General features: G+C 34.0%; 2 protein-coding genes across 9 annotated transcripts in view; one reads left to right on the top strand and one right to left on the bottom strand.

Annotated features, from left to right (window-relative positions):
• The window catches only part of LOC125663909 (vacuolar protein sorting-associated protein 33A-like), a 16,022-nt gene extending 4,526 nt beyond the window's left edge, over positions 1-11,496 (bottom strand). For all 3 annotated transcript variants that reach the window (XM_048896342.2, XM_048896341.2, XM_048896340.2), the window contains exons 1-15: positions 11,374-11,496; positions 11,201-11,266; positions 9,839-9,966; positions 8,774-8,858; positions 6,971-7,075; positions 6,328-6,444; positions 5,073-5,247; positions 4,306-4,493; positions 4,127-4,217; positions 3,448-3,522; positions 2,468-2,547; positions 2,288-2,374; positions 1,434-1,565; positions 940-1,108; positions 506-628 (exon numbers count right to left, since the gene is read on the bottom strand). In XM_048896342.2, the coding sequence (XP_048752299.1) occupies positions 506-628; positions 940-1,108; positions 1,434-1,565; positions 2,288-2,374; positions 2,468-2,547; positions 3,448-3,522; positions 4,127-4,217; positions 4,306-4,493; positions 5,073-5,247; positions 6,328-6,444; positions 6,971-7,075; positions 8,774-8,858; positions 9,839-9,966; positions 11,201-11,266; positions 11,374-11,481 (1,729 nt within the window). In that variant the 5' untranslated portion in view covers positions 11,482-11,496. The remainder of the gene's footprint in view (positions 1-505; positions 629-939; positions 1,109-1,433; positions 1,566-2,287; positions 2,375-2,467; positions 2,548-3,447; positions 3,523-4,126; positions 4,218-4,305; positions 4,494-5,072; positions 5,248-6,327; positions 6,445-6,970; positions 7,076-8,773; positions 8,859-9,838; positions 9,967-11,200; positions 11,267-11,373) is intronic.
• Positions 11,496-12,500, top strand: part of LOC125663919 (small G protein signaling modulator 1-like) — a 64,295-nt gene continuing 63,290 nt past the window's right edge. For all 6 annotated transcript variants that reach the window (XM_056162272.1, XM_048896356.2, XM_056162322.1 and 3 more), the window contains exons 1-2: positions 11,496-11,819; positions 11,930-11,973. In XM_056162272.1, the coding sequence (XP_056018247.1) occupies positions 11,807-11,819; positions 11,930-11,973 (57 nt within the window). In that variant the 5' untranslated portion in view covers positions 11,496-11,806. The remainder of the gene's footprint in view (positions 11,820-11,929; positions 11,974-12,500) is intronic.

The raw sequence follows: 12,500 nt of genomic DNA on the forward strand, positions 1-12,500 counted from the left end.
AACGATGCAAGAAGTGAATACTAGTAGTAAGTTTCTTACTAACAAATGTACTATTTTCAAAATAGCTATAGTTGCGAATATTTGTCCATAACAATGACCGAGATCTCCAGTTCAATTGCAAGGGACCGTACCACTTCTTCATAACAACAAACACATTCAATGATGAATATCACAGTAAAAACAGTGTTACAAGAAAACTGATCAAGCTGGCGGTGTTCCAATCAAGTACCAAGGTACGCCATCAGAGAGATGATAAAATTAACACTAGTTAAGAAACATTCCATTTGACAGGACTAAAAATAACACTTAGTTCTTGATGAAGAACAAAGTAAATGAAATTCAAAAGGGTGTAAAGTATTACATGGAGGATGATACAATACCCTCCAGGGGTGACCCGTATCTAACTTAATACCCGCCAGGGGTGACCCGTATCTAACTTAATACCTGCCAGGGGTGACCCGTATCTAACTTAATACCCGCCAGGGGTGACCCGTATCTCACTTACCGTCATCCTGCTGGGCCAAAAATCTAAGTGCTGCAATCTCAGCAAAAGTCACCCCACCAAGAAAGACCACTAATGTCACTTTCTGGTCCATTACACTGGAATGTGATGAAGTGATTGACGAACCTAAAATTAGCATAGACCCCATCTCAGATATACAATCTTCTTCTTAATTTTGAAACTAAACACATTTTAGTTATACGAGTCATTTTGATGTAACTATATACCCTCTATGTCATAGTTCATCTGTTGATCGTCGATTACATGTTTATCTTTTCTTTTAATCTTAGATGTCGCTACTTGTCTGTTAATCGCTGATTTCATCAAGGTCATTGTTTAACTGTTACTTTTCTATGTCATCATTTATCTGTTAACAATGGAACATGAGTAACAGAGATATCATAATCTTACAAAACAACGGAATGTAATAAACTAACGTCTCTTTCTCAGAGCGACAGGGATTTGCTGAATTTCCTCGATGGTGGGGCCCGGTAACAGATTGAGAACCTCTGTGATACTCCTCCATCCAGGGCGGGCATGGTGTTGGGCTAGTCTGATAGATAAGGGGGCATAACCACTGTACACATACGATATATCATTTGGGTTCTGTAAAATGGAAAAAAAATTAAGATTACTCAAATGTAAAATCACTATATTTCATTTAAATCTAGTTTATAAAACATCTGTACAAAAAAAGAACTATTGAATATAAATATGGTCTCTGTCCTCCAATACACATATGGAGACTGATGCATATACAAATATAAGTAATGATATACACAAATATAAGTTATGATATACAACACAAATATAAGTTATCATACACACAAATATCAGTAACGACATACACAAATATCAGTAATGATGATATCAAATTTCATCCCTGCAAAGTATAAAACATTACTGTACAAGTGAGTCATAGTGAGATTACCTGTTCATTGACCTCATCTACTATCAGTCTGAGAGATTTCCGGATGGTGGGGTAATTTCTTTGTCCATGTGGTCGTAGAAGACCAGCTTTCTCAAGGTTCATTAGAGTGATCATGTGTTCATATCCATACGTCTACAATATATCAATACTCTTACATTTACCCTTTTTCATATTGAGACATTTTAGAATGCCTTTATCTTATTGGTACCCCAAAAAGCATGCTAAAATTAAGTATTGTCGAAAGTGACTGTTTATAAAATAGGAAAACTTTCTTTCCCCCAACATAATAGATTTTGATGTAACAGAATCATTCTGTTCAGCATCCAAGAATGTACATGTCATGAAATGTTCTGGTAGCGATATGTATATGACATTACTTTGTAACATATTTTAACATTTAGGCTGATTTATCCACATAAGTGTCAGAGGGCACTAGACAGTGCAAGCAACTTTTGTATAAAGTAGCCATCAGTCAGGTAGATTTATTCCAAAGAAATTAAATCCTATCCCCCAAAACTCAAACCAATATCCAAGTTTCATTGAAAATAAGAACATTGACATCATCAACTTCAATATGCCATGTGATTTCTGGGGACTGACTAATTAACCTTTACTTTTAAATAATATCCTTTCCATTCTAAAAACTAAACATTTTGCCACCTGTGTTATTTTGGACCTTTTTGAAAATTTACCTCCACTTAAAAATCACACATAAATGATGAGGGTGAATTGGTTGAAAATAAAACTGGGGCTAAAATTTCTCTGTGCACATTGCTAACACTGTATATTGCTTACACAGCATGTTGCTTACACTGCATGTTGCTTACACTGCATAAGCTCTTGAGATCACTGACCTGTATGACTTCTCTTTTGTAGTGGTCTAATACTTTGGCTTTAAGTCCATTGTTGCAACAAGATTGAATACATATCAACCTCAAAACCTAAAACAACCAATTAATAACACAGTAACGTCTCATTTAATGAATCTTAATTTCAAAGAAACTTTAAATAAAACTGAACTAATGTCAGCTAACCTTGTCTACAGGTTCCATTTTACCAATACAGTCCTCGACGTAGGGATGCACCTTGTCCGTCTCCAGTCCATTTATAAACTCTACAACACAAACAATGGGTGTCAGTGACTCACATTAAATGAGCAGTAGGTGGAGTTCAACTTTAGTTATACTTACATATGATCCAGTGTACACACAGTAACTCAGCCTGTTATTCTAACTAGGGCTTACCGGTACTGTAACCATATTGTAAAATAACAAAATGGGCTTTAATAGGCCCTGTTATCGTATAGGTGCATGTACAGTGTATTTTCATTCAAACTTCAAAAGCAAATCTAAAACCTACATTATATAAATTTGTAATGCTTTCATCTGAATGAGTTAATTTCTGACCTTGTTGACATCTGAATGAGTTAATTTCTGACCTTGTTGACATCTGAATGAGTTAACCTCTGACCTTGTTGACATCTGAATGAGTTAACTTCTGACCTTGTTTACATCTGAATGAATTTACTTCTGACCTTGTTGACATCTGAATGAGTTAACCTCTGACCTTGTTGACATCTGAATGAGTTAACCTCTGACCTTGTTGACATCTGAATGAGTTAACTTCTGACCTTGTTGACATCTGAATGAGTTAACCTCTGACCTTGTTGACATCTGAATGAGTTAATTTCTGACATTGTTGACATCTGAATGAGTTAACTTTTGACCTTGTTGACATCTGAATGAGTTAACTTCTGACCTTGTTGACATCTGAATGAGTTAACTTCTGACCTTGTTGACATCTGAATGAGTTAACTTCTGACCTTGTTGACATCTGAATGAGTTAACCTCTGACCTTGTTGACATCTGAGTGAGTTAACTTCTGACCTTGTTGACATCTGAATGAGTTAACCTCTGACCTTGTTGACATCTGAATGAGTTAACTTCTGACCTTGTTGACATCTGAATGAATTAATGTCTGACCTTGTTGACATCTGAATGAGTTAACCTCTGACCTTGTTGACATCTGAGAGAATCCATGAACTCCTCTGTGTCGGTATGTTCTTTGATTAGCTCAGCGATGGAAGTATCTGGAAGAAGAAAGCATGTGTTCGTAAATCTGTCCATACCTCATTCTATATTTATTCAGTATTCTTAAATAATATTTCCATTTGTTCATTTTCCCTGCAGTAGTAGCTACAAATTAAGCATAATAAGTCTATTTGGAGGACTTAACATTCACATCATGTAACTAATTACATACAAACAGTGACTGTCTGATCTGTTGAGGGTGGAGAATACTGGGGATGTCTGAAAGCAAAGTGTTTCATCCTCCTCAGTCTTACACAGTAGATACTAACATGGTCAGTCTTTACTTCAGAAATAAATTTTTGAAAAGACATGTGAGTATGATCTGCAAAACTACATAGCAGCATACTTCATGAAACACATAGCACTTCATAAAAATTATGCCGGTGTGAAGCGGTGCAGTTCATATCCATCTGTACTTTCAAAACTAAAATCTATTTCTTATATTTACATTCTACTTTCATTTCTGCTGTTAGAATATACATTCTATATTTATCAAGAGTTATACATGCATTGTTCACAACTGCAATGCATTCATGAAGAGATGGCTACCATTACAATTAGTAGAGATATCAATACAAAAACATTCAAAATGTAAATATTTACGTATAGACAGTGACTGTCTGATCTGTTGAAGGTGGGGGAGTTTGGAAACAAAGTGTTTCATTTCGCTCACTGTTTTGGCAGCATGTCTCTCCTGAAAATGAAAAATAACATTTTACTGGTTGGAACACTTCTTGTGTATCAGACACAACTTATCTCTGACACAGATAAAGTCATCTTACATCAAACTCGGCTGTGATGGTTTTGGCTTTCTTGCTGACCAAACTTCCGACAGCATTGAAGTTTTTGTCCCGTAGTTCTCCATATAACTCATCAGAGGAATTTAAAATTATCTTTTTCTTCTCTGTGGGGGCATCCTCTGGAGACTGACTGCTAGAGACAAACTTCTCAGGGGGCAATTTAACACTAGCTACAAATGTAAGTATCAAGATACAGGTAATTTTAAGATATGTAAATATCAGATTGGTACCAGTAATCAATACATACATGTACATACCTAAACTTTGCTTGTATTTTCTTTTAATACAATATTTGATGCAACACTGTTGACACATCACAGAATAAAATTTTCTGTTTAGTCCACAAAACTCATTGCAGTTCTTTTCTATTCATTTAAGATATAAATGTTATAAAATTCCCCAATTTTTGATTTTTAAAACCATGAATAAATGTACTGAAAAAAACCACACACCTACACTATTAGCGAGTTCTTAATTGTATATACATGTACATGTGTACTGGAAAATATTAACTTCTGTTTATTTTCACACTTTCTGATTATTTTTTGGTCATTGGGTAAATTTCAAAGGGGGGCTTATATCAAATGAACTAATAACTATACGATGGCTATGAATAATGAAGAACAAATTCCAGCGACTAAATTCACTGGCAGTGAAAATAAGGCAGACAAAAAAATTCAAATTTATGTGAATGTAATTATAACTGCCATGCATAAGTAATAAACCTTCTTAGAAGTGTATCAGCTTACTGTTGTTGATTCCAAATATTTCGTCAATCAATCCATCGTATGTCAGCTGTGACAATAGAGGGGTCAAAAGGTCAACATTTCTGTCCAGGATGAGGAGGCTGTCTATCTGGGGGGTTATCTGGGGTTCCCTACCCCCTAATTCTCGTCGCATCCTCAACATCATGTCCACCACATTCTGATTTTAATCGTAAATTACATGTATCATTAAGACTTTGTATTTAAATGAACTTAAGCTCAATGTCTTATTATTACATAGATTTTTTTGACTTTAGTTTATAAATCTCATATCATACGGATAAGCCTGCCAAAAGTACAGAATACCCTGGTTCTTGAGAAAACATGATAACAGCTCTTAGACTCTACCATAACAAAAACTCCCTCCTAACAATCAAATTTAATGACAACATCAGGATTATAATCAGATTAAGTACAGACACTATATCTCACTGAATACCAAGGTATATGTGTTTGTAGTTGCATTAGCTCACTTCATAAAAGATCAGAATTTAGATCGAAACTTAAAGTCATAAGATACCCAAATTTTGTACGCATCATATGAAGCAAGATTTTGCTGATATCTATTATTTGATCAAACAACAATGTAAATCTTAAAATTAAAATCAAAGCACTAGTGATTTGAATATATTTTGGAACTGCATATTTTCCTGATTTTATATTTAATTATATATATATTTATATTATTGATACTTGTCGTTTTTTCGTGGTGTGTGATATTTGTTTATGTAATATATGTCTCTTGATAAAGACATGGGTTGCGTCGAAAATTTGAGTTTTAAATAATCAATAGTATCGTGGCCTTTTCAGTGCTTTTTATAAATTTCTTTACTGGCCTTGTATCTTCTTAGATCCGACACTTTAGAAAGTAGGGTGCTGTTGAGTTTTCGTGCTTTTAAAGAGTTATTGATCAAGAGACTTGTGGGCCACAATTATCACCTGAGTCAAATTAACTCCACAAATGAATAAAATTCTAAACTTTAAAATTTGTAGATCAATATCAATTTATTTATTATACAACAATAACAAAGGCTTCACACTGATTTGAAGCAAGAGCAATAATTTATAGTAGCACTAGAATATAAAAATCTCTATTTATCTAGTATCATGCATAGAAAATCATGATATATGCGAAATAGAGCATCAACTTTGAGTCAAATTTTAAATGCACTAAGATAAGTACATACACAGTAATCAGGGTGAAGTACCAGAAGAGCCACATCAAAGAAAAACAAAATACCTTTGCACAGTCGCCCTTGCCATTTATGTTGGGAATGATTCCATAGAGAAACTGTAATGTCATCAATGACTGGGCCACATAAAACATGCTGGTGTAGTCGTTTTCCAAATAGCACTCCTGTAACAGAACATAAAACATACTGGTGTAGTCGTTATCTATTTAACACTCCTGTCACAGAACATAAAACATGTTGGTGCAGTCTTTAGAGCTGGGTATTGCAAAGGTTTTTGTATTATAATACATTGTGATATTGCAAAATTGTTTACACTCTTGAAACACAATAATCAAAACACCGCACAGCAACTACAGCAATAAATTCACTACAACTTAGTCTCCACCAACTAAACAGACATCTGGATTTTTAGAGTCTTGCAGGACTAGATCTTCACATCTGCATCACTGGTACATATTCCTGCTGAATCTGGAAACATTTTATTCATCCTTTGTGCAAAGAACTTTTTTATTTGCCCAGGCAGGTACGTCCTTTACTGTCTTTTCAAATTTTGAGCAGAAATTATCGACAAATTTGCTACAATGATCAATGTGACCCACTTTCAAATGTATTCTGCAATGCTCACTGTCTGTGACCTATTTTTCAATGCATTCAATAATTCTCACTGTCTGTGACCTAATTTCCACTCACCTTGAAAGCTCCCTCCATCTCCATTGACATGAGGTCGGAATCAAACGGGATGAGAGACAAATTAAATTCCTCTGGGTTATTCAGTGTTCCATAAACACCCATCTCCTGCAAGTGTTCAGTAATAAAGATATTACCATGGGCAATAAATCTAATATGCCATCATTTTATATACAAATGCCTAAGTTCATAAAAGACATAATACCAATATTGTTGTACAGTTGAACTCTGGTATCAACATTGATATCTCAAATACCATGGATATGTCAAAATAAGTTGGAAGTCCCAACTAGGTTTTCTTTTTTAACCTCAATATCTCAAATCCTTGAATATAATTATTATCTCAAAGTTTTTTCTTGGCCCAATGAAGTTCAAGATAATGAGGTTTGACTGTATTCTGTTGCTCTGGTATATACAATATAGGATTAAACATTCTTTTTGAAGAATTTATCGATGTAAACTCTGGACATTTGACTCACAAACTGAATAAAAGTGCGCAGCACTTTTATGTGAAGGTTGTGAGTAAAATGTCCGGAGTTTGCACACAATGAATTCTTCAAAAAGAAAGTTTAATTCTTATAATTCCAATTCGTTCCCTGCATTATCAATTTCAAAAATTTGAATAGTTTCCCCGCACTATGTTATTTGTTTTCAGGTGCGTATGTATACATAGCGTTTTTGGATTTACTGACGTGTAAATTCTCGTTTAGATTTATTTTTGTCCAATCAAAACAATTGTAACAAATAACATTGGAATTATAAGCAGCTAAAAAATATGCTGCTGTTGCTCTGGTATACGTATAAGCAGTTCAACCAGACATGCTCTTCTTGCTCTGCTGTGATGCAAGGATGCTTAATATGTGGAGTCCCATGGATAATACATCTCAGACTCAAGTAAAAATCAGACCAAAATTTATTTTTCTCCAAGGCCCCTTTACTTTTGTATGAAATAAAACCCTCAGATGGAAAAATCCATGTTACATGTTACGCTCTAGTGAACCGAGATACATGTACTACCACCGATTTCACTGTGCACTGGTCCGAAATGTTGTTCAGGTTTAGTCAGTTAGACATGAATAAGGGTATACAGTACACCCACTGCTCTGTTCACTTGTATTAAATTGGACAGTTATTACAAATACTCATTAATCGGAGGCCAAGTAGTGAATTATTACGTTTAATAATATAATAATGTATAAAGTGATTGTAAGTATGCCTGGAACTGGAACAGATCATTTCATCATTAGAAACTGCCTGAAAAAGTTCAATGCTATCAAAGAAAGGAGGAAGTATTGAATGAAAATCATTTCTGATGAACATCGACGCTAATGATATAAATATTTAATAGTAGATCTACTGGAATATATTTTACATTGATGTAAATGGTTCTGTAATATATAATGTTTTTATTTCAACTTAATCTTGTTTTATTATATGAAGTTAAAGAAAAGTAAATCAAATTACAATAGATATGTTTTGTACTGCTTTCATTTTATGACTATTATCTGATGCTAAAAGGACTCGGTAAATTTTCAAGGACTCTTCAAACTTTTATGGGAATCAAGCTGCTCATAAAACACAAGTCTGAGATATTCCTAGTGTGACAACCCTGTATATATACAAGAGCAATAGAGGCATATCTGATTGGACTGTTATATAAATCAGAGCAACAGAGGCATATTTGCAACACAGATGGATACAGAGAAATTTCCTTGTTTATATTGCAGCCATTTCATCTTTTTTCATAAAGATTTGATAGAACTGATGTTCACTTTGTTCACCTTTGTATATTTTCACTAGATTTACCTTCAGTTTTTTCTCACAAAGCAAACTCTTTCGTGGGACGAAAATGATGTGATATTCCTTCCTAAATCCTCCTTTATGCTCTTCTCTGAAAAACCAATATGGAATTCAGAAATTAGTCAAGGACAGATTTCTTTCTTTCTGAAAAACAACAATATCAAGTCATAATTGCATCACTGGTGATAAAAATTCCATTAGTTTGCAAACTATTGTGCATCAATCATAAAACAATATTGAAGAGGAAGTATTGATAAAGGATTTGCAGAACGAATCCATTATTACTACTAGGATAAAGAAAAAATTGACATCCTGCATACAATTTTGTCCATAGATTGTATTAACATTGCTAGAGCCATTTTCATCATTAATTGGAATATTATCATATTCCATCATCATTTTTAACCAAAGGGGTCTGCACACATTTAATTTTTTGAGATTTTCTCTTTGCCATAGGTATTCATTATTTTTACTTTAATCACATCAAAGATTTATCATCTATCCAACTCCGTGATTCACATGAAATATACTTGAAAATAGCTCCTAACACAGGAGGGGGGGGGGGGGGATATAACAACAGCTGATTGATAGGAAAAGACAAGATTTTCCCTTAAAGAAATGAAAATCGGTCATGTGCCTAACTGTTAATGTGTATAATGACAGTACTTTCCTTTTTATTTATTCTACCTTAGAATATAAATATGAATAAATTCAATTACATTGATTGATACAGACAACAAAATTGATGGCATATTTTTCAAAAATCCATTGATATGAAAATATTTCAAACAATATCACTTCATTCTTTATAAGAGTTCAAATTGATTTTAAGTTGATCAGGAGAAAAGAAGATGTTAAAAGAGCATGTAAAATCTAAACATCTAGATTGGAGCGAGCCTCGCTCGCTATTAATATATGTAAATTCTAAACACATAACATCAAATGTAAAATCTAAACATATAACCATATATAAAATCTAAACATATATCATCATACGTAAAATCTACATATATGTTTTCAAATAGCCCCATCACTGACATTCTTGGTTTGAATATTGAAATCAATGCCTACTGCAGTAAATTTTGGGCGATCTGTTCCATTAAGTGTAGCTTAGGTCTGGTGACGAATATAATGTTTTGTACATTACTAGGAGGAAGTCCCTTGTCAGATAAGGGGAACATCTTTTCAACTTCATGTTCCTGTTGAAAGAAAAAAAATGCAGAAAAGAATACGAGTCATTTCTTTCTTACACCACGACATACGATAAACTGAAGATTTCTGTTGAATTTAAAAATGAGGTCACAATGATTAAATGATATTGTCTGCATTCTGGTAGGCGAGTTTGTGTACATTGCCAATTCACTGCTTTTTATACCACAAAAAGGCAGAAACATGGGGGTTAATGCGAATTCTTAAACGATAGGAAACCAAACTAAATGCTTAAATTCTACCTCAAGATCCATGTTATTCAAGGCATAAATAGATGCATGTCTTGTACTTGCATTATATAATCATTGAGTGTGGAATGGTGTTAGCTGTTTGTGATTTTCAGTACACTAATGAATAATTAAGAGTATTCATGCAAAGAAAATCATTCCTAAACTCCATAATTTATAAAGCAGGGCTCTACCTCAAAACTACAAAAATCCAGTCTGAAGCTAACAACGTTTTAGTAAAATCTTTCTCGTGAGAAATGAGCAGGAAACATACTGAAGTTAATGCTAGCTCAAACTTAAATCATAGACCCTGCAGAAAAGAAATCAAGTCATATAAATCTTATTGTCCGGGTAGTGCAGAGGCAGAGCTCTCACTTCTCACCACTGCGATCCGAGTTTGATCCCCATGACCGGCAGTGGTTGTATGTGAGAGGATGTGGCGGTCGGCCCGCTCGGACATGCGAGTTTCCTCCGGTTTCCTCCCAAATAAATGACATCCTAGTGCAAACATCCCTGCATCAAAGGACCCCAATGGTAAAAAGCTTTCATGGATTATACTTGGTATTTATGTATGTAAGTATATAAACCGAATAAACATGAACTTTATTAATTTCAATATTTTTTTTATTTGAACACAAATGAATATCTATTCATGACTCTTCACATAAGATTGTGGGTGGTACCAGGGACATTTCAATAAGAGCAACACGATTACACATGTAAATGATTATTCATTTAAATCCTCTACACATCTACAAATTGAGGAAAAGTGTTCACAAATGAATAAAATTTATGGTTGGGTGGATCCAGAAAATTTACAAAGGGGTGTGAGTGACCAAAAATAGTACCTTTTCAGCCTCAAAAAGAGGGGTTGCGAACCATAAAATAATCACTTTTGTTAAAAATGTTCAACCAAATGGGGGTGGGGGTTGCAATCCATAGCCTACTATCATAGTAATCACCAAAAATTGTAGTCAATGCCTAAATTTTATTTCACCTTTAAAAGTGAGTATTCGGCAATCAATCCAAAAGGTCCAGTGAGCGCATCATCCCAAACAAGTGCCTACAAAACAAGATATATACATGAGAAAATTCGGGTTACATCAAACAGTTTCGTTTTTTCATGCGTTTTACAGTGAAGTGTCCATGCAAAATGACTGTGAATTATACCTTTGATCCCAAACATTTGTCCAGACATTCAAGAAGTTCACGGCGATAGTAATCACGTAGTAAATTCAGATTTAATTTCCCATTTGACAAGTGTCCCGTGCTACCCATCGTTTACAAGATAATACGCTCTGTGAAACATTCGGATCATTAAGCAAAATAGAATGAGGGCTTAGGTTTTATATGATATAAATGTATCCTGAAAATTGTATATAGTCCATAAATATTTCTAGTTTAATATATAATGTGCGTTATTATCAAACAAAGACGCATCGTATTTTAGATTGAATTTAGCTGAAATCGAAATTACTACGACAGAGATGGCACATACCTGCCACACCATTAATTTCATTTTGTCAACATGAATATGGTTTGCGCATGACGCTGAGTGCAGAATCAATCGATAAGCCACAGATGAGGAGGAATATTGGTAAAGATGACGGCAACGGGTAAGCAATGTTCCAGTTCGGGAAAATTATACTCTGATTTTTAAGAATTTGACAAAAATAGAATAGCAATACAAATGTGTCATTAACTGAGATGTATTTTATGTTTTCAGAGGCAGAAAATCGCCAAAAACTGCTTCGTGCAGTGAAAAAGGAGGTAAGATTTTCTAAACCAAATCAATATTATAATGGAAATGGGAAATTTATTTACCAATAAACCATAGATCGTTAAATTTAATTTACTGTACAGTCACCAACTGGTAATGTTAAACATATTTTCATATCCATGATCATGATGGTAGTTTTTGAAAGTCGGTGACAATAAGTAAAAGGGAAAAAAAAGAAGAAGATATTAATAAGAAATCGACTTCATTTTCAATGGGTATAGTTGCTCAAACATTTGTGTTGAAGTTTCTGAATGTTGCATGGTGGACACGGTAATATTTGTGGAACAGCAACATGTTTTCCCACTTAATGTCTGTCTGAATTAGGAGTAAACATTCATTGTTTGGACTGACAGTTTGCAATTTGATTTTACTTGGAATCTCAACTAGATGGGTTGCCATTTACAATGTTAATTAAACAATGATTCTCAATTGTTTATCAGAGAGCACCCTCAGAACTATTGTTTGTGACTGCTAATTATTGTTTAACCAAATTAGAAAGACTGAGACAGAGAGTTTA

Source organism: Ostrea edulis, chromosome 1 (assembly GCF_947568905.1).
Source record: "Ostrea edulis chromosome 1, xbOstEdul1.1, whole genome shotgun sequence".
Lineage (NCBI taxonomy): Eukaryota > Metazoa > Mollusca > Bivalvia > Ostreida > Ostreidae > Ostrea > Ostrea edulis.